The 24,370-nt window shown below is 36.9% G+C and overlaps 1 protein-coding gene across 2 annotated transcripts; it reads right to left on the bottom strand.

Moving 5' to 3' along the window:
- Positions 1-20,981: 20,981 nt before the first annotated feature.
- On the bottom strand, positions 20,982-23,812 carry LOC106422138 (L-ascorbate peroxidase S, chloroplastic/mitochondrial). Of its 2 annotated transcripts, none has more exons than XM_013862965.3 (12): positions 23,491-23,812; positions 23,268-23,414; positions 23,077-23,197; positions 22,905-23,005; positions 22,748-22,835; positions 22,586-22,653; positions 22,418-22,504; positions 21,830-21,904; positions 21,657-21,734; positions 21,478-21,582; positions 21,306-21,344; positions 20,982-21,216 (listed from the first exon to the last, which is right to left on the bottom strand). In XM_013862965.3, the coding sequence occupies exons 1-11, from the start codon at positions 23,668-23,670 to the stop codon at positions 21,330-21,332; spliced, it is 1,065 nt and encodes a 354-aa protein (XP_013718419.1). In that variant the 5' UTR covers positions 23,671-23,812; the 3' UTR covers positions 20,982-21,216; positions 21,306-21,329. The 2 variants fall into 2 exon arrangements, with proteins under 2 accessions (XP_013718419.1, XP_013718420.1); XM_013862966.3 differs by having other exon boundaries at positions 23,268-23,411; positions 23,491-23,802.
- Positions 23,813-24,370: the final 558 nt, after the last annotated feature.

Raw genomic sequence — 24,370 nt, 5'->3', positions numbered from 1 at the left:
ATGCCTATCTTTTCTATGAATATCTTTCGTCTCCCCAAAGAAATTGTGAGAAAATCAATGCAATTTTGGCTCGATTCTGGTGGGGCTCAGGTGAGTCAAAAGGATTACATTGGTATGCTTAGAAAAGGGTATGTATTCCTAAGAAGAAAGGTGGTCTTGGTTTTAGAGATTTAGAAGCATTCAATCAAGCGCTTCTTGGGAAACAAGTATGGAGAATAATGCACAATCCAAATTACCTGATGGCTAGAGTTCTAAGAGCACGTTACGTTTCGGATAGTGATATTTTAAATGCTAGACTTAAGAAGAAATCATCTTATGCTTGGAAATCAATTTTCCATGGAAAGGAGTTGATCGTTAAAGGAATGAGATACATTATTGAATTATTGGTAATGGAGAGTCAATGTGGACAGATTCATGATTAAATATACATCCCCCAAGACCCCCACGGTCACAGAGAGAGGTTGATCTTAACAAGAAGGTTAGTGATTATTTCAATGATAACAAAACGGGATGGAGTTTGGATAAACTCAGAGAAGATGTTATGTATGAAGATATAGAGAAGATTTTGGCCCTGAAAATTTGCTCAAACTCACCTCTCTGATAATAACTATATCCCAACGACTTATGGAACTGTTGCTCTGAGGCAAAAAATATGGAAGACGATGGTACCAGCAAAACTTAAACATTTCTTATGGAAAATATCATCAAGAAGTATTGCTACTGAAAATAATTTGAAAAGAAAGCATGTAACGAGAGATGCCATATGTAAGCGATGATGGTTGGAAGAAGAAACAGAGGAACATTTCCTTTTTAATTGTCCTTATGCTAAGAGGATTTGGAGGGGTTCAGGGACAGATAATACTATTATAGATAATTTAACGACAAGTTATGAAGAGAAGTTAGAGGCGTTCTACAAGTTTCTAATGTGGCTTCTCTGAACCACCATCAAGATCTTCCTATTTGGATCCTCTGGAGAATTTGGAAGAGCTAAAATATGTTATTATATCAGCATCGACACTTCAATTGGAAGAATGTTTTGATTAATGCTAGGAGTGATGCTCGAGAATGGAAAAATGTGGAGAATCAAGAAAGAGATACATCTCAAGGCAATAGATCATCTTACAGAGGGAGATATAAAGATATATGGAGACTACCACCAGCACATTGGTTGAAATGCAATGTAGATGCTTCATTTGTTAATACGATGGAACCGGCTACAGCATGATGGGTTGTTCGTGATGCTAGTGGAACTTATCAAGGAGCAGTTCAAGCAAAAGGCCACAAAGTAGGTTCACCTCTGGAGAGTGAACTACAGGCTATCCTTATGGCACTACAATACTGTTGGGAAAGAGGATACAGAAAGATCATCATAGAATCTGACTGTAAACAAGCCATCGAAATTTTAAATGAGAAGGCGCTACACTTTGCTTCTTACAATTGGAAAAGAGAGATACGGTGGTGGGCGGAGAATATTAAAGATATTACTTTTCAATGGATAAATCGAGAAGCTAATAAAGTGGCGGATGTATTAGCTCGATCACAAACTTCTGCTATGTCTATCTATTTCTTTCATAACTACGTTCATGTAACGATAACAAATCTTCTACATGAAGATTATATACAAGTTCGAAATTATTAATAAAGTAAGAATGAAATTAGAAAAAAAAAATTAAGTTCTCAATAATGTTTCAAAGCAAATTTTGAAATTAACATATTTATATATTTTTGGTAGATAATTTAATTTAAATGATGAGACTTCATATTCACACGATTTATGATCATTTGTATCTTGCTTAGACAAAAAAACAAATAAACCATTGATCATAAAATTTTCAATGTTAGAATTCTACCATTTTTAGTAATTTATAGTCGTTTAAAAAAAATCAAAATATAACATATAAGAAAAAATTAAATTTTTTTTAATTATATGATGAATGTGATTGTTTAATTTCTTTTAATAATATAAAATTAAACAAAAAGAGAGATGATAAAAAGAATGTTATCAAATATATTTGATTCATAATCATTAATTTTCATATATATGTTAATCATATTAGGTAATTTCGTAACTTTTGTTTAAGAAAATAATTGAGAATATTCTTTTGTACGCTACTAATCAATTTGATAGTTAGTATAATCGATTTTTATCAAATGTAAAATCCTAGCCGAATGATCAAATATCTCATTTGGGTTACTCATACTGAAGCATTACAATATTTTTATAGAGAGGTTTTGTGGTGGTGCAGTTTGATATAAAATCTCCGTTATTTAATTTATATGGTATATAATTAAGCTTTAGTGATATTGACATAGATATATATATATATATATATATAGTATATTTTAATATAAATATTTATTATTGACATTTCCTACTCATATGATTTTATTAACAGTTGTATATTTGCTTTAACCAAAATTTAAATTGTTAATCACAAAATAATTAAGGGGGATTTGCCTAATATGATTCAAATCTTAATTTTAAATACAAAACTATACCCAAACTTGAATCAAATGCAAAAATAACCTAAAAGCCTTGTGATATTACAGCCAGCCCCTTGTGACCAAACAAAAAAACAGAACTCATTTTTACGAATATAGCCCTAGAAAGTCGTCTGAGTCTTCTGAGATATTGTAAGTCGTCTAAACGACTTCCAGTGAAGCCTTCTAGTATAGTTGATCTTTAAAATAATTTTTAAAATTCTTAAAAAATATGTTGACAAGTGAAAAATTAAAATCATGTAATTATAAACAGTTTTAAGTAACATATGTTTCATATTAAGTGTCATTTTGACCTTGTGCACACAGATTAAGGAAACAATTAATTTTATATATTTCCTATATAAAAACACAATTACCTATACACCTAACCATATTTCAACCAATAGAAAAATAAATTACTGCATAAAATTAATAAATTTTGCCTTGAAAATCGAAAACGACACTTATTTTGTAACGAAAAATTTCTCTACAACGACACTTAATATGAAAAGGAGGGAGTATAAATTAAGATATAATAAATTGAATAGTTTTCAACATAGATGAGTGAAAGTAGTTAATTATGATATTATTTGGCTTAGGGTTTGACAACATATGTTGTAATATTGTATGTATTCTTAGAGTTAGATATTGGAAAGTTTAAATGTTTTTTTTTGAAAAATTAAAATTTTACCTATATGTGTTTATTTCTGTGTATTGATAAACACTTTTTAAGTTTAATTTGATTTTATGAAGTGTTTAGTTAGTTAATTTAGTTTAAGGGTTATGTTTAGGGTCTAGACAACTAACAGGTAAGTTGTCTAGCGACTAGAAGACTTCTAACTCCCGCTAAAAATATTTTAGTTTCCCGCTAAAAATATTGAAGTCTTCTGGGCGACTTACAAGGAAGTCGTCAAGTAAGTCTTCTATTAGAAGACTTACTTGAAAGTTTTCTGAATCGAAAATATTTAACCTTATTAGAATTTTTGTCTCCATATATAAAGAAAAATTACACATTCTCTCCTCCTCTCAAATGGCTGCAATAAAAATGGTATGTTCCTCATTATAAAACTCTCTGACCTCTCTCTGGTTTTTCATCACATGTCTCTCATCTTCTACGCATTTAAAGGAAGATTTATTAATTTTAGATATGTATTTTTGTGTGTTCTATAAAGGTAGATCTATCTAATTTTCCACTCATTTTCTCTGTTTTTAAGCCATTTGAACGTTTTTGGGTATGCAGGTTTTTCAGATCTGGATTTGGATATACAAGTTTTTCATATCTGGAAGACTTCTGGGACGACTTACATGTTAGTCGTCTAAAATATAATGCGCTAGAAGACTTCTATGACGACTTACCTGGAAGTCTTCTCACATGTCTCCCTTTCATAACAGATCTGAGCATTTTGGTAAGTTTTTATGTCTGATTTTTCTTCATTTGGTAACTTCATATTGCATAAAGTTCTTACCTTTTTCCCAAACTAAAACTCTCCAAACCCATTCTAATCTCTTTGACTTGAAAACACCAAACTTTATATGAATTTTTCATTTTTGTCTCATGTCATTCTCACTAATCTATGTTTTTTGTTGTAGGTTTTTAACCAGATGGTTCTCATATTCCACTTGAATATGTACTTTGTGTATTCTATAAAAGTATATATGTATAATCTTCCACTCATTTTCTCTGTTTTTAAACCATTTGAACATTTTTTGATATGCAGGTTTTTCAAATCTGGAACAGACTTTGGAAGATTTATGGGAAGTCTTCTAGCGCATTATATTTTAGAAGACTTCCGAGAAGACTTCCCTTAAGTCTTCTAAAGTCTTCTAAAATATAATGTGCTAGAAGACTTCCGGGAAGTCTTCTGACGGAGTCTTCTTCCATATCAAGTGGAGTCCAAGCTTGTCTTTGTAGATGAATGATCTATAATAGTTTTGTTTCTGGTCTTTTTTTGTGATTTGCATGTGTACTCCTTTAGTTGTGATTTTTTTATAAATTTGAAGAGATATTAATAAAAATTTGGTAAATATGTTCATATTCCACAATATTATCTTGCTAAAATTACTTGATATTCCACAATATCATCTTGCCAAAATTACTTGACATAATTGAAGTTATTGATACAACTTCAATAGCAAAACACAATAACAGAAAAAATCAATCAAATTTACTACAACTAAGGGAGAAAAATTCTCGAGAAAACTTAGTCAAATTCACAAAAGATAAACCATTACATAAGTTCAAAGATATAACACTTTCATTAGAAGTCTTCTGGGAAAAAAAACATCATTGATGCATATAACAATAATGATACTTAAGTCATTGATACAACATGTTAAGAATCATTTTAACCATTCTACTAACTAATAGCAAAAAACATCATTGATTCATATAACAATAATGATATTTAAGTCATTGATACAAACATTTTAAGAAACAAGTATTTTACCCACTCATAGCAATAATCATCATTGGTGCATACTTAAGAGATGGAAACAAACAATAGTAACTAGTCAAAACATATCACAATTTTTACAAGTTTGTGTTGAAAAACTTAGTCAAATTTAGTAAAACTAAGGCAGAAGACATATTTTGAAAATATGAATTTTACATATGTTGAAGTTACTTAAAACTCTTAAAAATACAAGTTATTCAAAAACTAGCGTGGAAGAGTTCCACAGAAGCCTTGTCGGATCAACTAGAAATTTTAATAAACATGAATGTTGATAACCTCATAAATATCACGAATTAGGTTATAAATTTCATTCAGTAGCTAAAATATTGATTAATAGACATGAATTAACAAGAAAATGTTATATTCTTTATAGTTTTAGAGAAAATGAAAGTTTTTTAAACATTGGCGCAGACGACTTCCACGGAGGTCGTCTGGCAGACTTCTAGGAAGTCATCCATTTAGGTTAGTTTTGCAATTGATTTTTAACCTAGACGACTTAAATAAAAGTTGTCCATCTTTATTTGTTAAAAAAAAAACTCGAGACGACTTACTTTTGACCGGATTGTGTCAGAAATTTGACTTTTCGTGGACGGCTTACACGTAAGCCGTCCAATAGAAAATTAAAAAATCAATATTTTGTTATACCTAGACGACTTCCATGTAAGTCGTCTCAGGTTTGTTTTGCAGTTGAAAAATAAAACAAAAAAAATTATTTATTTCTAGACGACTTACACGGAAGTCGTCCGTCCGACGACTTACATGGAAGTTGTCCAAGATAAGCAAGGTTTTACCAGAATCTCGGAGTAAAATCATGGACAACTTCAATGTAAGTCATCGGACGGACGACTTCCGTGCAAGGCGTCTAGAAAAAAATATTTTTTTTGTTTTATTTTTCAATTGCAAAACTAACCTTAGACGACTTCCATGTTAGTCACTTACGTGTAAGTCGTCCAGAAAAAGTCAAATTTCTGACACAATCCCGTCAAATGCAAAACTAACCCGTTTACCCTAGACGACTTACATGGAAGTCGTCTCGAACTTTTTTTTTAACAAACAATGATGGACGACTTCCTTGTAAGTCATCTATAAAAATACATTTAAAAGTCAATTGCTAAACTAACATCTGCATTGACAAGAAGACTTCCATGTAAGTCGTCTACAGCTAGACAACTTACATGTAAGTCGTCGACTTACCTGTAAGTCGTCTGGACGAACAGATCTCAGAAAAAAAAACTGATTTTATAGTTTCAACCAGTTAGATGACTTGTTTAGCACATATAAGTCTTCTCCAAGCATCCAAAATCTCAAACAAAAGTGACCCACCAAGAATCATAAGCTTCAATGACTCTATGAACCTTAAAATTTTTAGAATCAAAATCTTGGGTTCTTTTGGATGAATATGGAGAGAACGTGAAAGATAATGTTATTTTTAGTTCATAAAAATTGAGAAAGAAATAGTGTAAATCGATTTTTAGGTGCATTAAAAGCTTCAAATTGGTTGTTTATGGTGGTTGGTGTATTGACGGCAATGGCAATATTGTGAATACTTGAGGAAGATAAGGGTGATAGAGTAAAATATGCATTTTCGAAAAGAAAAAAAGTGATGGCATTTTCGTGAATAATCTGAACTTTGGGGGTGAAAGAGACAAGTTAAAGTTCCAAAAAAACATGGGTTAGATTTGTGTTTGACTTCAACTTTTGAGTCATATTTGCAAAAAGACAAAAATTAATGTGACATTTTTCAATACAAATTTAAAAATTAAAATATTAATATCTTTATATAGTATATAATTTAATTTAAATGACATAAATATAAATATATATATATATATATATATATATGAGACTTCATTTTCATACGATTTATGATCATGTGTATCTTGCTTGAACAAAAATAAGTTAAACCATTGATCACAAATTTTCAATGTAGATATTTTACCATTTTTAGTAATTTGTAGTCGTTTTAAAAAAATTCAAAATATAACATATAAGAAAAAAAACTATTTTATGGGAAATTGCCAAAATACCACATTCATTTTACTACTTTTCATGTTTAAACTAACCACTTTTACCCTCATTTTTAAGGCGTTTATAACCCTAAGGTTAAATAATCTAGACTTAGGGTTCAGAGTTGAAAGGTGGGTAGGATTTTTGGAATATGAAATTTAGGATTCTAATAAATATATAAATAAATAATTTAACTATAGTTAAAAAAATAGTTTCAAAAATAATTTTTGATTTTCAAAAATGAATTTTGAAAAAAACGAATAATTCGAAAAAACAAATTCAAAAAAAAATGTATGAAAAATTCGAATTTGAAAGAGATTAATTTGAAAACATTAAAAAAAATTATTATTATATATATAGAGAACAAGAGTATATGAGTTTTTTCCACTTAATGAAGAAAGTATTTTTGAAAATATCTCTTTAGTGGTGGTAAACATGAATATTGGAACCAAGAAAGTGGTAAACATGAAAATTCTTTTTTTTATTATTATATGCTTAATGTGATTGTTTAATTTCTTTTAATAATGTAAAATTAAACAAAAAGAGAGAGGATACAAAAATTGTTATCAAATATGTATTATTCATAATCATTAATTGTCATATATATGTTAATCATATTAGGTAATTATGTAGTTTTTATTTAAGGAAAAAATTGAGAAATATCCTTTTGTACACTACTAATGAATTTGATAATTAGTTTAATAAAAGTCATAGTATATATTTATATAGACCAACTTATCTTTCTAATGATTGTAAGAATCATCCCACTAATGACACGTGGTTACAAAAACATGTTGTAATGCTCCAAGATTAATATATAGAGGATTTATTAGATTCTTAAAATCATTATAGTTATTCATTTTCTTAGATATTTACAATATACCAAATTGACAAATCTTTTTACTTTTAAAATCAACAAATTCTATAAAAATTTTACTCATACTAATACCCCCAGGTTGTTAGAAGACATTTTTAGACTATGAAAGTGATGTGGTAATGAAAAAACTAGGATTGATCATCGATAAAAATGGTCGACAACATCTTGACATGATGAGACTGAACCAAAAGGCGATCTGATGTCAGCTGGGTCGACTAGAAGCGGGTCGACTAGTAGTGACCAGGTCAAGAAGAATACTAAAAGGAACAAACATGATTTTTATTTTACATTCTTCAAGGCTCTGTTGAAACGTGAGAGTCTAATCTTGCAGAAAAAGTTAAGGATGAGACAAGGTTTTAGCATGGTAGGTTTTTGCATAAATGAACCAAAGAGAAATGGAATTACTGGTCAAGAAAGGTTTTCTAGATAGCAACAAAAATTTGGCATTGTAAGGGAAACTCTCTATGTACTCCAGCCACCTAGTATGTCTTCTCTTAAGGATGTTTGGCCTCTTAGATTCTAGAGAGTTTCGTTGGTTGTTGGACCCAATTTCGGTCAGTACATTAATGGGCCGCGATCAAAGATATGGGCCGTAAGGAACTGAAGCCCATAGCAAACATATCGAGCTCGAAAACGAAGACTCCGAGGTCCCGGAGATCGCGGCGTAGTCCCAGAGATCGCGGAGCAGTTACGGGGATCACGAAGTCGACTTACCATAAAGAAAGGGGAAGAGACACGAAGAGGGACACGTTGAAAACCCTAAAGAGAGCTACACACTTACATCGACCTTGTTCTCATCCCAATTTTAGATTCTTTCTTTACGGATCTCGTTTGTATCACTCGATCTAGTTCAGCTCATTGTATTCAATCTTATTCATCAATAAAGTTCATTTTTACCTATTGGAAACTGTTTAACATCGTTGTATTCTAAAGATATCGCTGCCTACATCATTTGTCTTCCTTAGATCAAACCCGGATCACTATCAAATACTTAGTGTAGATTTTAGGTTCTACATTTTGGCGCCGACTGTGGGGAAGATAAACGAAAAACATATTTTCTAAGAAACCGATCTAAGTTTCCTAAGCGCGATTATGGATCCCAACTAAACCGTCGGAACCACACCCTCAAGAGTCAACGACATCGATCCCATCGGATCCGACTCGGGGACCAAAGCGACACTAACTGGGTTAACGGGAGCCAATGATGCGACCGAAACAACCCAGACGCAACGAATCCCTCTGATCGGGACTTCAAATCAAGATCGATCTCTCCCGATCAATCAGACATCGATCCCAGAACGAGTCGGAGCTCGAGTCTGGAATCGTCCCGGGGACAGACAATCCGCCAATGACCTGACCCGATCTCAATCCAGACCAATTTCGCCGACCCCTCTAGCACAAACTCGAGAAGAAATGACCGAACTTTGAGGAATGCTCCCATCTCTAATCAACGAAATTCGTAACCAAAGGATCGCCCATCAAACCATCGCTAATCGACTAGACCAGGCTGAGAGGGAACTCGCAGAGCATCGAGCTGCAAACGTTCGAGAAAGAAATTAAATGCCCCTCGATCCGTTACGAGGGACGTCGAGCCCCCAAAACGCCGGTCTGTTCGGTACTCTGGAGATCCCAAGCGCTCGATCTGGACGCTACACAGGAGAAAACTCACAATGACCCCCGCCAAAGGGCATGACCCACCGAAGCTTAAGCTATAGCGGATTGGACGAAATCGACACTGGGCTGCAACGTCCACGAAGTACTCCAATCCAATTCCAGAATGGATCAACGGAAAGGCAGGGGGAACCGAGAACACGGACCCCGCCGTCAAACCATTCGATCCCCAAAAATCAAACTCCATCCGCCACGAGGACCCTCCATCAGGCAGGATTCGACAACCTAACAGAACAAGCTCGGAGGCATGACCTTCACGCCCCCGTCAATATCGACCTCCAACGGGAAGGCCTAGCGATCCCGAGTGAAACCGGAGCGTTCCAGAATTATATCGAGAGGAACGACGCCGAGCTAAAAGGGATACATGCCATCGTACATATGGAAACGAGCTATGCCTCAGATATCGACATGGCCATCGAGGAAACAAGAAGGACTCCGTTTACAAACAAAATCGCCAGCGTGAGGCTGCATCATGTTGGGAAGTAAAAATTCCCCGAATACGCAGGAAACTCGGACCCAAAGGCCCACGTACGAGCCTTCCGCCTAGCAATATTAAGAGCACACTTCACCGCTTCTTTGCTGAGAACCTCACGGGGGCCGCCCTCGAATAGTTCGCTGGACTAGCGGAAAACTCGATTGACAATCTCACTCAATTGGTATCTACGTTCCTCAAACAGTATTCAGTCTTCATAGAGACAAGAGTTACCGAGGGATATCCTTGGAATCTCAAGCAAGCGCCTTTCGAGCCGTTGAGAGCATACATAAACAAGTTCTGAGAAATCAAGGCCAAGATTTCGCATCCGAACGAGGTCGTCGCCCTAGCAGGATTGAAGAATGGCGCCTGGTTCTCATCCAACTTAAGGGAAGAACTAGCAGTACGAGCACCTATCTCGTTGGATGACGCCCTACACCGAGCCTCTTACTTCGCCACCCACGAAGAAGAGGTCGCAGCCTTAAAAGAACAGTATAGCGCGAACAAGAATAATGCGACTAAAAAGCCTACCGCTCCTAAGGAGCCAGAGACCAAAGGAAAACATTCCTATGCAATAAACAACTCACCACAAAAGTCTTCGACATACGACCTCAGCAAATATTGCGCCTTCCACGACCGCAAAGGCCATTCGACCGAAGAATGTCGAGCCGCGCTTCGCAGTCAGAACAAAAAGAAAACCACTGAAGAAAACGGAGAGGAAGAGGAATAGCCGGTAACTCCAAAATCCAACCGAAAGGCCAAATTCTCGACAAACAAAAGAGGCAGGGAGACCGAGCAGGAATCACCGAGCTCTCCACCCCCAGCTCCGAAGAAAAGAGTCGACATGATTTCTTGGGGGCCAAACAACCACGTAACCAACGAAATCAAGAGCCAGACCGAAGGGAAAATACACTTCGAGATCACGGTGGTGATCCGCACATTGAAAAACCCCGATGAAGCTACTCTTCATCCCAGTATCAATCAGTACAATCCAAACATAAAGTCTCCTGGCGGAAAAATCCCCAACTTCAAGCGAAAGAACAAAATGACCAAAATTCGCAAGCTACTGGAAAAACTGATTGCCCTACAGATTCAGAAAAAAGACAGAATGCAGACCCTTAATCGCAATCTGTCTGGTGGGCAGAGACACTACCGACCAGCACTGACTAAGAGATGGAATTTTCTGGCCCACGACAAAGGCAAAAAACGAATCGACTTCATTTACAGAGGCTCTAAGTTCGGCAATTCGGTCAACTCAATCAAAGCGTACCAACGGAGAGCCGAAAACAACGTAGGAGTGAGAGAGCCCCTATCATGTCCCGATTATGAAATCACCTTCGACAAAAACCAGACCGCAGGTCTCGATAAACCATATGACGACGCTCTCGTGATACGGCTCGACGTCGGCGGTTGCGAACTATCCCAAGTAATGATCGACACTGAAAGCTCGGCCGATGTCCTCTTCTACGACGCGTTCAAAAGAATGGGATTCACTAAAGCACTCCTAAAGCAAGAACGAACTCCCCTCATCGGGTTCGCAGGAGAAACCACCTACTCCCTCGGATCGATCGAGCTCGCGGTAACCGCTGGAGAAATTAGGAAAATCGTAGAATTCATCGTGATAGACCGTCCAGCCCCGTTCAACGTAATCCTTGGGAGGCCTTGGCAATATAGCATGAAGGCAGTTCCCTCAACATATCACCAATGCCTGAAATTTCCAACCCCGAAAGGAGTCGAGACTATCAGAGGAAGTAAGAAGAACTCAAGGACATGCTACCTCGCAAGCTTCAAAGACATCGAGCAACACCCCTAGTCAAGCGGCCAAAACCAACAACAAACGTACCCATGTACACGAACCACCGAACAACAGACCCTGTCTCAGGGAAAATAATTGAACTACGTTATGACTTGATCCCTCAACGAGGATACGTAGGCAACTCACGACACGAGTCCAGTCACCCTCAAACTACAAAAGTCGGAGTGAGCATATCAAAACACCCGAGGAACAACGGCACGACAATATTAAACTGCCTTCTTTTCACAAATCTGTAACGAAACAAAATCCGACATATTAATAAATATAGTTCTTTGATATTGCAGTTCGATCATATCAGATTTCCTATATCTACAAATCGCAAAACTATGACAGTCGACCAAAAACCAAAACCCTGATCAAGTTTTCGGTTGCGGCCAACTCCACCAACTAGCGCGACGAAACTAGCTAACAAAATCTTTTGTTACAACAAAACCATCGATAAAAGTATCTACAACAAATCGACTAACGGCCCCAAACGATCGGCCTCGCATAAACATAAAAATAACAGCAAACAAACCGGGACTCATGACCCCCTCTTTATTAAATAATAATAAATAAAGCAACAAAAAGCAAAAAGGGAAAACAGAAACAGAAAATCCCTAAGGCTACTCTCCGATGCCGAATTCGCCATCCTCGAACTGACCACCCGAGCACTTCGTCACATCGTCCACCGCAGAAGGAACCTTAGCAAAGAAATCTTCTGGTAGATCCTCCGAAATTTGAGGCAGATCAAGCTTCTCAACGGAGAAATCTGAAACCGCCATCACATAGAGCTCGGACCCGAACTCGACCTCCTTTGTTCGAAGTCGCAACAAATCGTCCGAAGCCAGAAGATTGTTGTTCATGATTTCCTTCAAGAGATCTATATTTGCCATGACCTCCCTAAGACAAGCTTCACAATCAGTTGTGGCCTTCTTCGTCTCCCACTTCTCCTTCATAGATACCAACACATCCAAGTAGCTGTCCGCCAGAGCCTTTTTAGCGTCATAAGTTGCACGACGAAAGTCATCAGAGAACTTATTAGTAGAGGATTCAACCTTCGCTTCCAAAAAGGAAACTTGCTCGAGGGCTGATTTCCTCTCGTTACTCACAACTCGCAGACGAGCTTCGAGCGAAGCAGCCTGATTCCCCAATTTCTCAGCAGCGGCCAGTTGAGCGACATTGGCACGCTCTCGATCTTGAGCTATCTTCAGACCAAGCTTTAGCTCTCGAATGACCTTCTTTATCTCGTAAAGCTCATCAGAGCGCGGGACGTCTTGCAGGCACTTTTCCAAAGTCGCCGCGAAGTCGTTGTTAGCCTCCATGGCCTGGAACATAGCAAATCAGCACAGATAAAATGAACCAAAGATTCAACAAGGATCGAGTGTCAAAAAGAATGACCTTAGCATTAGCCACAGCCATCTTCACATAAGCCTCGCGTTCCGTCATATTTCACAAAGAAGGAAGCGGACACCCAGCAGGTTTGAAATGCCTCACCAAGTGAGCAACACTGTCCGAGTTTTCCGTAATAGGGCAATCCTTGGATCGTGAGAACTTCCAATGAAACGGTTTAGCAACAGCCGCTTCACCCGAAACACCGAGACGATGGTCCGAACCATTTGTTTTCGCCTTTTTCGGGGGGCGGTTACGCCCCTCCTAACCTGTTGGGCTACTCGACTTAACACAAGCAACAGATTTTTCACCATCGAGGTCCTTGGCCTCTTGGGTTGAAGTCAGCGGAAGTCGGATCTCCTCACAAAGAACTTCTGTGAGCGCTTCGCTCACGTCTCCAGATCGAATGCGTTCTGTATTAGCACTACCAGTTCGAGTTTGCACCCTATCAGAGTCGCGAGGGTTTGATCTTCTCGAAGCCATGTTCCTTTGACAAGCAAAAACGAAATTAAACGAAACACTATGGTAAATCCTAAAACAAAGTGAAGCTTTATAAGGATCAAGGCCTCGCCATATCTCAACGACCCAAACAAAGAGAATCTCGAAGGATAAGAAAACAAAGATACCCCGAAACATTATACTTATCCATTAAGAATATCCAAGATATCACGATCAAAGATCGCAGAATCATCGCGGACAGACGACCCCCCGACTTGATCCACTGAATCGTCTGAGACTTGAGGAAGATCGAGCTCGGAGATAGACCAATCCGACACGGCGGCTGAAGCAACGAGATCCTCACAATCTCCTTCCATCTCCTTTAAACGAGCAAGCTCTGCATCCACAGTCAAACCCCCATCCTTGGGCTCGTTAAAAAGATCGATGTTGGCGATCACTTCGTGCAGCTAAATCTCAACAGACACTCCATTTTTCTTGCTCGTCCACTTATCCTTCAAGGATTCAAGGATTTCCCGGTACCGAGTCGCGATATCACGACGAGCAACGCGATAGGCACGACGAATGTCCCGATCTCTCTCGACCTCGAGTGCCGCGATTCTTGCCTTCTGAGCAACCATTTGGGTCATAAGAGACTCGTTCTCCTGGTGAATTCTCTTCGAATCCTCAGTCTCGATCTTTTCGGCATCCTTCTTCCCTTCTCGCTAGGTGGCTTCGAGCTCCTTCGAAAGCCTCTTGATCTCGGAACCAATACTCTCGATTTCCTTGTCGTTCCGAGAAGCCACGACGTGCACAACATATTCATTGAAAGCTTCCATCACCTGAGAAGAAATCAAGATAAGCAAATAAGAAACTCTAAGCAAATTTTCAAGGAAAAGAAGGTAGGAAACGAACCTTAGAGCTCGCCACCACAACCTTGGCGTAAGCTTCCTTCTCGGCTGAGGAAGCAAGAGATGGAAGACGGCAGCCTGCAGACATCATGCGACCAGCGAGGAAAATTAGGTCACCTTGGGCCTCAAACAAAGAACCATCTCCCTCAGGAACAAACCTAGGACGAGATGGACCAGGCAAGGCACCCTTCGACGTCCGGCGTCGCTTGCGAGTCGCCGCAATGGTCTCGTCCTCCGAGCCAGGACTCAACGAGACAGGAGATCTTCTCTCTTCTGAAGCGTTCTCATCGTCGGAGTCGTGAATCAAGATCAAGGGAGATTTTCTAGAAGCTCGGCCCCTCGATGCAGACCCATAAGTGCGGAATGACGAGCTCCTCACGAGCTGTCTAGTTAATCGATCCGAAGACGGGGCCTGAATGGAAGGAGTCGTTATGACTTCCGGGGAGTGTTCGGCCTCGTCCTCAGAACCCCCAACCAGAGGGGCCCTGTTGATCCCCTCCGGCATAGCAAAGACGGTTTGAATCCGAGTTTGGTTGAACGAAGAATAGTTCGAACGACCTCTCCGAAGAATCCCGATCAAACCACGAATCCCGTCTGACATCGAAGAGCTTCCGGAAGGAGCTGAATCGATCAAAGAAAAACGAAAAGTTGAGTCACCTATTTCCCAAAGAGAAAAATCGACACATAGACAAAAGAAAACTAACCGATATTCTCGGCCAACTCCGAGGAAGCCGAGAGAAGTCAAATTCACCCATAGATGCTCGACCCATCTTGAAAACGAAAAATTGTTCGCGCAACTTCTCATCGGGATAGGGGATATCCTCGATGACGTGGCGACCTGGGCCGGGAGACACAAGGAAGGTACCAGGGTTCTGCTGGTTCTGCTTCACCAGAATGAGCTGTCGGAACTCACTAAGGCCAAAAGAAAGACCTTCCTCCCTAGCCCTAACCAAGAAGGCGATAAGATACCTTGGGAGGATCTGAGTAACTGAGTAAGCGATAACCCAAGCTCCGCCAGAATCTCAAGTATCGGCTCCGGGACCGGGAAGACCATAGGAGTGAAAGAAAGAAAGATAGGCTCCGCAATAGCCTTCTCGTACAGTTTCGGGGGTCTCAGTTGCGCAAGCCAAATCGAGAACGACGGCGCGATCAACCCAGTACGTCTTATAAAGATCCTCGAGATCATCGGTTGTAGTCATCGGACGAGGGAAACTGAACGATGAAGACATCTCAAGCTCGGTGATCGGGAAATTTTAAGAGCATGTGTAAAACGAAAGATACAAAAAAGAATTGAAGTGGAAACGTAAAACCTCACGTATTTATAACCATCCTAACGGCTCTATCAGCATCCCCGAGAAAGATAATGATGACCTAGGTTTTGCCCTAGCGGCAGCTGATATAGCCGTTATGCGTTTTAAAATAAAAAAGGAAAAGAGAGAATGAAATTTACGCGCCAAACAACGGTTTTCCAAGAACCATCAAACCAAAATCGCATCGGTTATCAAATGACAAAACCCGAATTGATAACTAACCGCCTCCTTATTCTTTTCGATCAAATCAAAAGAGACTGGGGGACAAATGTTGGACCCAATTTCGGTCAGTACATTAATGGGCCGCGATCAAAGATATGGGCTGTAAGGAACTGAAGCCCATAGCAAACATATCAAGCTAACGAAGACTCCGAGGTCCCGGAGATCGCGGAGTAGTCCAGGAGATCACGGAGCAGTTATGGAGATCACGAAGTTGACTTACTATAAAGAAAGGAGAAGAGACACGAAGAGGGACACATTGAAAACCCTAGAGAGAGCTACACACTTACATCAACCTTGTTCTCATCCCAATTTTAGATTCTTTCTCAGCTCATTGTATTCGATCTAGTTCAGCTCATTGTATTCGATCTTATTCATCAATAAAGTCCATTTTTACCTACTGGAAACTGTTTAACATCGTTGTATTCTAAAGATATCGTTGCCTACATCATTTGTCTTCCCTAGATCAAACCCCGATCACTATCAAATACTTAGTGTAGATTTTAGGTTCTACATTGGTCAGTGTGAATAATCAACTCCCTGGACAACAAGTAGTGTTTCCAAATCTTGAATACCCATACCAAGGCACCGAAAAATGCCATTGTTTCTTCATTTGATGCAAGATGGCTGCAATGCCAACTCCAAATGCATCAAACATTTCCTCAAAGTCTTGAAGAACTAGACCCTTAGCTTGTGTCCTCTCCTTCAAAGTGTTGAAGGAAACTTGTTGTGGATTTCCCCATGAGAAAGAAACATTATTCTTGATCACACTTGTTAAGGTGCAGCTATGGTGCTATAATATCTCACAAACCGTATGTAGAAACTTTCCAGACCATGAAAGATTCTCACATTCCCAATGGTTGTTGGTATCGGCCATTCCCTAATGAATTTGATCTTCTCCTTATCCACTTTTCGTCCTTGTTTACGTACTACAAAGCCTGAGAAAATTAACTGGCCAGTAAAAAATGTGCACTTCTTTAGGTTGGCATATAAACCTTCCTTCCGAAGAATATTCAACACAAGTTCTAAATGCCTAAGATTATCTAAACATTTTTTATTGATCAGTATGTCATTAAAATACACAACCAAAAACTTGCTTATAAATGATCTACGAATCTGATAAATAAGACGCATGAATGTACTTGGTACATTAGTAAAACCAAATGGCATGACCAACCATTTATATATACCTTTCTTGATCTTAAAAACAGTCTTCCACTCATCTCCTACTCACATCCTTACGTGATGATATCCACTTCTCAACTCTACTTTGGAGAATATGGTTGATCCATTTAATCAAGCATGTCACCTAAACGTGGGATATGGTGGTGCTGTTTGATGGTGATATTATTGATTTCTCTGCAGTCTACACACACTCTTCATGTTCCATCTTTCTTGGTAACCAATAGAACTTACACATAACTTGTACTAAAGTTATGAAGGATGTACCATTTGGCCATTAACTCTTGTACTTGCTTCTCCAGCTCCTTGATCTCTTTCGGATTCATTCTATAGGCCGGTCTGCTTGGTAAGGCAGAACCGTTTATAAGATCGATTTGATACTCTATTCCTCTTGTGGGAAGAAGTCAAGTTCCTATCTAATCAGGAATCACATCTAAGAGCAGGCCTTGGACAGCTTGATAGTTAGCATAGAGATAATATGTATTAATATTATAACTACTTTAAAGTGTAAACTCAATTACTTATATTACAAAATAAAAAAATAACTGAAAATTAACAAGACATCACCCTGCTGTAAGCAAATTAACCTTATAAACTTTACAACTAAAAACTAAAAAAAAAAAATCAAATTATTGAATAAAGTGTCACATAATTTCTCTAATTTTGGATTTACTACTAATTTATGTTGTGTTATTTTTTATTAAATTCGTTTTACTAAATACAATATTGCACTATTAGACATATTAAAATGGAGATTCGACTTTTGATTTCAAGTTGTCGATGTAAACCTATAACAATACTTTCCTTTGTTAGAAAATTTTACCCTCATGCATTTTTGTATGATAAAATTTTGATCATTTTAACTAAGATATTTCAAGCCGAATACACAAGTAATTATATTAAGTTTCCAAAAAATTAGAAGAAAATAACCTCAAACTAAATTTTTCATCTTTATTAAGTTAACCATGTTCCTACTTTTGGTATCATATAAAAACATATTTTATAATAAATAAATAAATTTAATATAATGTAATGTAAAAATTGCATATACAAATAAAAAGAAATTTAACTATTCAACATACACAAATGTTAAAAAAAAGCTGAAACTGTATATGATATATTTTCAAAACTAATCAAAAACAACGAAGCAAAATTAATACTCACCTCTACGCCATCAAAAGATTTAATTTCAACTTCTTTTGACAACATTTGAAACTTCGGAAGAAAATTAAATTTAGAAAACCAGTTATATACCATGTCAAATAGGCGGTACTCGGAGTTCAACGACAAAGAAAAAGGAACTCAAACTATTCCTCGTTTTATTGGTTAATTGTGATATTCATTTATCTAGATTCAGAAAATGTAAACTTATTTTGTAATTAAACAAATTATATGGTAAAAAAATTGTAAACAATGGAATTTAAAGTCGCATTGGAATACATTAAACACTTATTAAATATGTTAAACACTTAGGATAGGACATAACATGACAAGAGAAGGACATTCCTTAGGAAGTTAAACAATTTAAAACAAAAGAATGACTTAACCTGACAAATATATGATCAAATAGCGAAAAACAATGTTAACATTGTTGGGACTCATAAAATAGCACATTCGTTGTGTGTGGTCCAGAAAACATTGAACGCGTTGGAGAAACGATCTAAGTTTGGATTGTGATCTTAAACATATAGGGCATCATTCGGATATCTGAATGTATGCTTGTATTTATCCATATAGGTTGGGTTGTGCTATGTTAGTTTTAAGGCATAGATTAATTACTTCGTAAGGTACGATAGAGTGGTTGTGGCTTGGAACATTGGAGAGAAAAACATTGATAGCAGTACTCACATTTTGTGACTAGCTGCTAAATTTTTAGTGTACCAATCAAAAGTCATGTGTAACGGCTAGATTATTTTTGGGTTATGAGTACAAGTTTACCTTTAATTGGTTGCATATTTAAGATCGATTTCCATCTCGTTTCTGCATGTAAACAAACATTTAGGGTTCATGTGGTATTCTGCTCTTCATGAATGTCTTATCCAATCAGTTTCTCGTCAGTAGATGCTTTAAAAATTTATAGTATTCAACATTCTCTTTTATTGCTCGGATTCGATCAGATGCTTTATTTAACGCAGCCTCTGTCATAACAGTTGTTGAGCATTGCACACTTGTTGAACTCACACCCATGATTCACACATTCATGAAAAATGTTATATGTAGTTATGTGATACGTAGTTATTAAATTGTAAGATAAAAAAAGAATAAAAAATGGTGAGGTAAGGTGTTCAATTTTATTAAGCAAAATTATTATACAGCTTAAAAATAAAGTTGGTGTTGAATAATTAGATGGAAATGGGAAAAGAAGATGTGAAGTGTTACAAAAGAAAATGAGGGTGTTAAATAATTCCATCACTATACAGCTTAAAATTATTATACAGCTTAAAAATGAAATTGGCGTTGAATAATTAAATGGAAGTGGGAGAAGATTACGTGAAGTGTTACAAAAGAAAATGAGGGTGTTAAATAATTCCATCATTGTGGATAGTCTGACAAGTCCTTTAACAAACAATTAATTATTTACCGTTTGATTTAGATTTAAGAAAACAAGGCAATTACATGTGTTTCAAGAAACCGGTTTATTTAATTGTGTTTGAGTCCTTGTTTGACGCCTTTGTTAAGATTAGCCTCGTAATTAAGAAATCATGGTTTCTCTCAGTAAAATATATAAACTAATTTCAATATAAAGCAGGTCGTTGAGAAATAAAAAAATTTCAATGTGGATTCTATAAACCAATATCTTTGAGATTAGCAAATCTCAAAATATTATAAAGAAGAGTTAAAAACAAGAAAGTTGCAACTTTTTGACAAAAGGAAGTTGTAACTTGGTTCAAAAAAACGAAGAAAGTAGTATTTTAATACAAAAATGCAAAACTACGATCTATTCTATTAAAACAGGAACATGACCTATTAATATAGGTATGATCTAACTATTTTAATACAATTATTAAAACTTCTTATTAATCAATTAAGTATTATACAAGGAAAAACACAAATATAACTAAAAATACAAATATAGAAATTAAATTTTGAACAAAAACAAAAAAAAAAGAAATAAAATTTAAAAAAAAATATAAAACAAAAAATATATCCACTCTTTTAAAAGTAGACCTAAATCTAGTATACATTTAAATCACTAGGCCATTTTTGTTCGAAGAAATATAGGTCACTAATAAACAATGGCAATGCAAAGAGTTATCAGTGTTCGCCAAAGAATAAGGATTTTTAAGAAACCTGTAAAATAGCTCAAATTTTTTATTTAAACTTGATGTGTCTATATTGTCCCATGTTCTAAAAATCGACCGTCTAACCGTCTGATCTTTCACCCCGATTTATGCCAAATCGGTTAAAAAATCGGATATACGATTTTCTCCATCTAGACAGCCTAGCCGGCCGACTAATCTATTTTTTTTAATAATATTTTTATTTATTTATTTGATTTAAAATTTTATAAATATCATTTATATTCATAATTTTGATAAAAATTTACACTATATTAAATTTATATATTCTATTTGTGTTTTATACAATCTTAAACATGAAAATGTATTAATTTTATACACAATTAAAAATTAACATGTTTTATAACATACTAAACAATCTAAAAATTTTACCCTGCATAATTTTTGATTAATCTCCGATTTTCCCTTTAGGCGCTAGATCCAGCCCGACCGCTCGACTAACGCCTAACACGTTCCCGAACAAGGGCCACTGTCTAATTGACAACTTAAAAGTGTCCCATTTTTCAAGTTATTTCAAAAAACAATTACGACAATTCAACCATGACACGAACGACCAATAGCTAAGGGCCTCAACAAAAAAAAGAAAATCAACCAAATCCTTTGTGCAGAAACATTGTCCAAAAGATATCTGCAAGACTAAGAAGAAAAGTTCCCTCGACAAGTGTTCTCTTTCTTCTTTGTCATTATTGTTTTTTCAAAAATCACAAGTACCCTGCATAAACCAGAGAATCCCGAATGAGAAATACTCAGTGAACATTTGGGAAACTGATTGCATTTTGATATTAAGAAAAGAAAGCTTACTCGACAGAGTAAATTAGATGCCGACTAGATACTTATACCCTACACAATAAGATAAAATAATAATCAAATAATATATATCTATAACACGATGCTGCATCATTACGATTTTGATGCGAGAAGATGATAATGGCTTTGATGCTATAAAAACGACAGATATACAACAACGGCTAACCTCAGGAGGGTTAAATTTTGCTCCAAGATTGCTGAGTTTTGCATGGGATTCAGCATAATCCTTGAAGAAAGCATCCTGATCTGCAGCATACTTCTCAGCATAGACCTGCAATTTCGTTGTAGTTTCAGTTTTAAAGGCAAATATCATATTGAAATGATTCAACTAGAGTTTTTTTTAACCTTGAAAGAAGGATCTTCAAAGATGGCAGCATCAGTGGGCAGGACAAGAAGATCTTCATCTCTCTTTTCCTTGATTTCCTGTTACGAAAAAAAAAAATAATAGGCATCAAAGGACAAAAAAGAAAGACTTTCATTTCAAGATGTAAAGAAAGAGTTATGTTCTGAAACGCAACTGTGAAGTAAGAATTGTCAAACTTCAACCACTCTGGAGTCCATGACTGTCCTCCTGGTGCTCCCGGCCCCTCTTTCTATAATAGTATATTGCAACAACGCATAGTGAGTAGAGCTGGGAAATGGGTCGGATCCCTGCTTGACCCCCGGCGGGTTAGCAGTTTTTTTTTTCAAAATTTTTTTGACTTGCATGGCCTACGAATAAATTTTAGCATACCGGCATCTGCCCTGCTTGAAGTTGTGGTTATCCGCAAGTCATAATAATTAAATTAAAAAATTTATATAAATTTTAATTAAAAAGAAAAATTAATAATATAAATTGTATAATATAAAAAAATCAATACATACATATTTTCTTAAATATAAATATTCATAAACAATAATATCTATTAAAAAATTATAAATCCGGTAGATTAACGGATATCGGGTTTAAAATATGCTGACCCGTCCCGCATCCAAAATATATAACCGCTGCGGGTTCAACCGGGACGGTATACATGGGTTTTGAACCAAATTCCCAACAATAATAGTGAGAACTTAAATACAAGTTCAATAAACAACACGTTATGGAACAGGACAAGAAAGAATACCGTGTACTTAGTTTCTGGCTTCCCCCAACCACTACGTTCTGGCCTAGATCTTCCTAAGGTGTGTGCACCAGATAATGCAACTATGTCCTGCAATTACAAAGTCATTCGATATAATCATTTACTTATAGGTCATCTTCTATAACTAACGAAAATTGAAGCGCAATTCACCTTATCATCTAAACCCATTCTGTAGAAGACTTCTCTAAGATGATTAGCCGGTGAAGGAGGACCAGCGTCTATAGAACACAGGTATGACAATGGAAATTAATATAAATTTTGAAATAATATGACGTAACCAAAGAAAACATCCATAAATGAGAGTGCTAATACCAGGAAGCCTTCCTTCTTCAGGACATTCATGAGGACCAGAGGTATCAACTCTTCCATATTTCATGGGTATTTTTGGTCCTCCAGCTTCCTGAATTTCAGAAATTCTAGTTACTAAATAAATATGTCCATGGCCAGTAAAAGTAGGTTCAGGATTTACCTCTATAGCAGTAGCACTGGCCAGTTGGAATAGGTCAGCGTAGGAGATCCCAGAGTACATGTCTTTGATGTGCTTAATTAGGTTTAAAGCATTTACAAGACCTGAAAGCAACAACAAGCATATGGTTAAACAGAGAGAGAAGAAAAAAAACTAGTAAAAACAGGTATATTACCAGCATTAGCAGCGTGCTTAAGCTCAATCTCGTATCTGAGACTGCCATTAGCTCCACCTCTCTGAGGCCACCCAGAGATGTTCTTGTTGTAGGTGCCAGCATCATGCCATCCCAAACGAACCTATGAAACAAAATGAAGCAAGAAATTACAGACTGTTCAAGAACAGATCAGACAACAAGAGAAAACGAACCAGAATTGGGTGGCAAAACTTGGTGTTGAGGAGCTCTTTGATGTCTTCTCTAGCACTCTTCAACTGTTCAGGATCCGTAGCAGCTGTGCAGTGGGTGGTTGCAGCCGAGCTGAAACTCCGATTCACCAACGCAGCTTGACATCTCTTCTGAAATCAGGATTAGAGGAAACTCAGATCGGATATTCATATATAGCAAAAAAGAAATGAAGAATTGCAAGGGTACCTGAGAGAGAAGCGGCGATGAGACGAGAGATCTGGTGAACGATAAAGATGACGAGGGAATAGAGAGTTTGGATCCAGAGGAGGAGAAGCGGAGGAGACGAGAAGCTGAGACTTGAGTGCGAAGAGAGGAAGCCATAGTGGTGGTGGTGGTGTTAAGTGCGAGAGACACGCGCTCTGCCATATGAAGCGATTTGGCGTTTTAATTAGGTTTAGGTTTAAGAGTGCAATTAAACGGCGATTGATACGGCCACGCCGCAGGGAGAATATGACTCGAGGGTTTTTGAGGTCTGTTTTATTTTTTCTCGTCCTTACGTCTTTACCAAAGGACAAAAATGGCACGTCCTCAGTGATGCACCAATCACATGTTTTTTTTTTTTCTTTTTTCTGAAATTAAAGGAGTTGTTGCACTACCTAACAATTGACTGCTAATTGAGTAGGCGAGATTGATGGCAAATAAAGTTACAAAGTATCAATCAAAGATACGAATGTTCAAAAAAAAAAAATGAAAGGCGACGAGGGAGAAGCTAGGGTTTTCACTGCCGCTCATCATCCCCAAGCTCTCTTCTGATCAATTAGCCTCCGGCGAAGCTGGTTGTCAAGACAAGATCTTGTCGCAAGTCTTGAGAAGCCAGATCTGGAGTTTTTTGGGGGAAGATAAAGAAATAGATCTCCTTTATTCTGGTTTTTGAAGTTTCATTCTACCTGATATAATCTTTATTAGGTAGTTTCAGTAAGCCTGTGTGGTATTACTAGATTTCTAATGCATTTTTGCTCTACCAGATCTGTGATTCATACTGGTGAGCGGGGTGAATCTGCCTAGAAAGAAGAAAGAATCTTCTCTTCTCCATGAGCTAAAAGACTTGGAGTTGTTGGAAGATGGA

Source organism: Brassica napus, chromosome C9, assembly GCF_020379485.1.
Source record: "Brassica napus cultivar Da-Ae chromosome C9, Da-Ae, whole genome shotgun sequence".
Lineage (NCBI taxonomy): Eukaryota > Viridiplantae > Streptophyta > Magnoliopsida > Brassicales > Brassicaceae > Brassica > Brassica napus.
The sequence above is the reverse complement of the archived record's forward strand: the minus strand, read 5'-3'. Positions and strand labels throughout refer to the sequence as shown.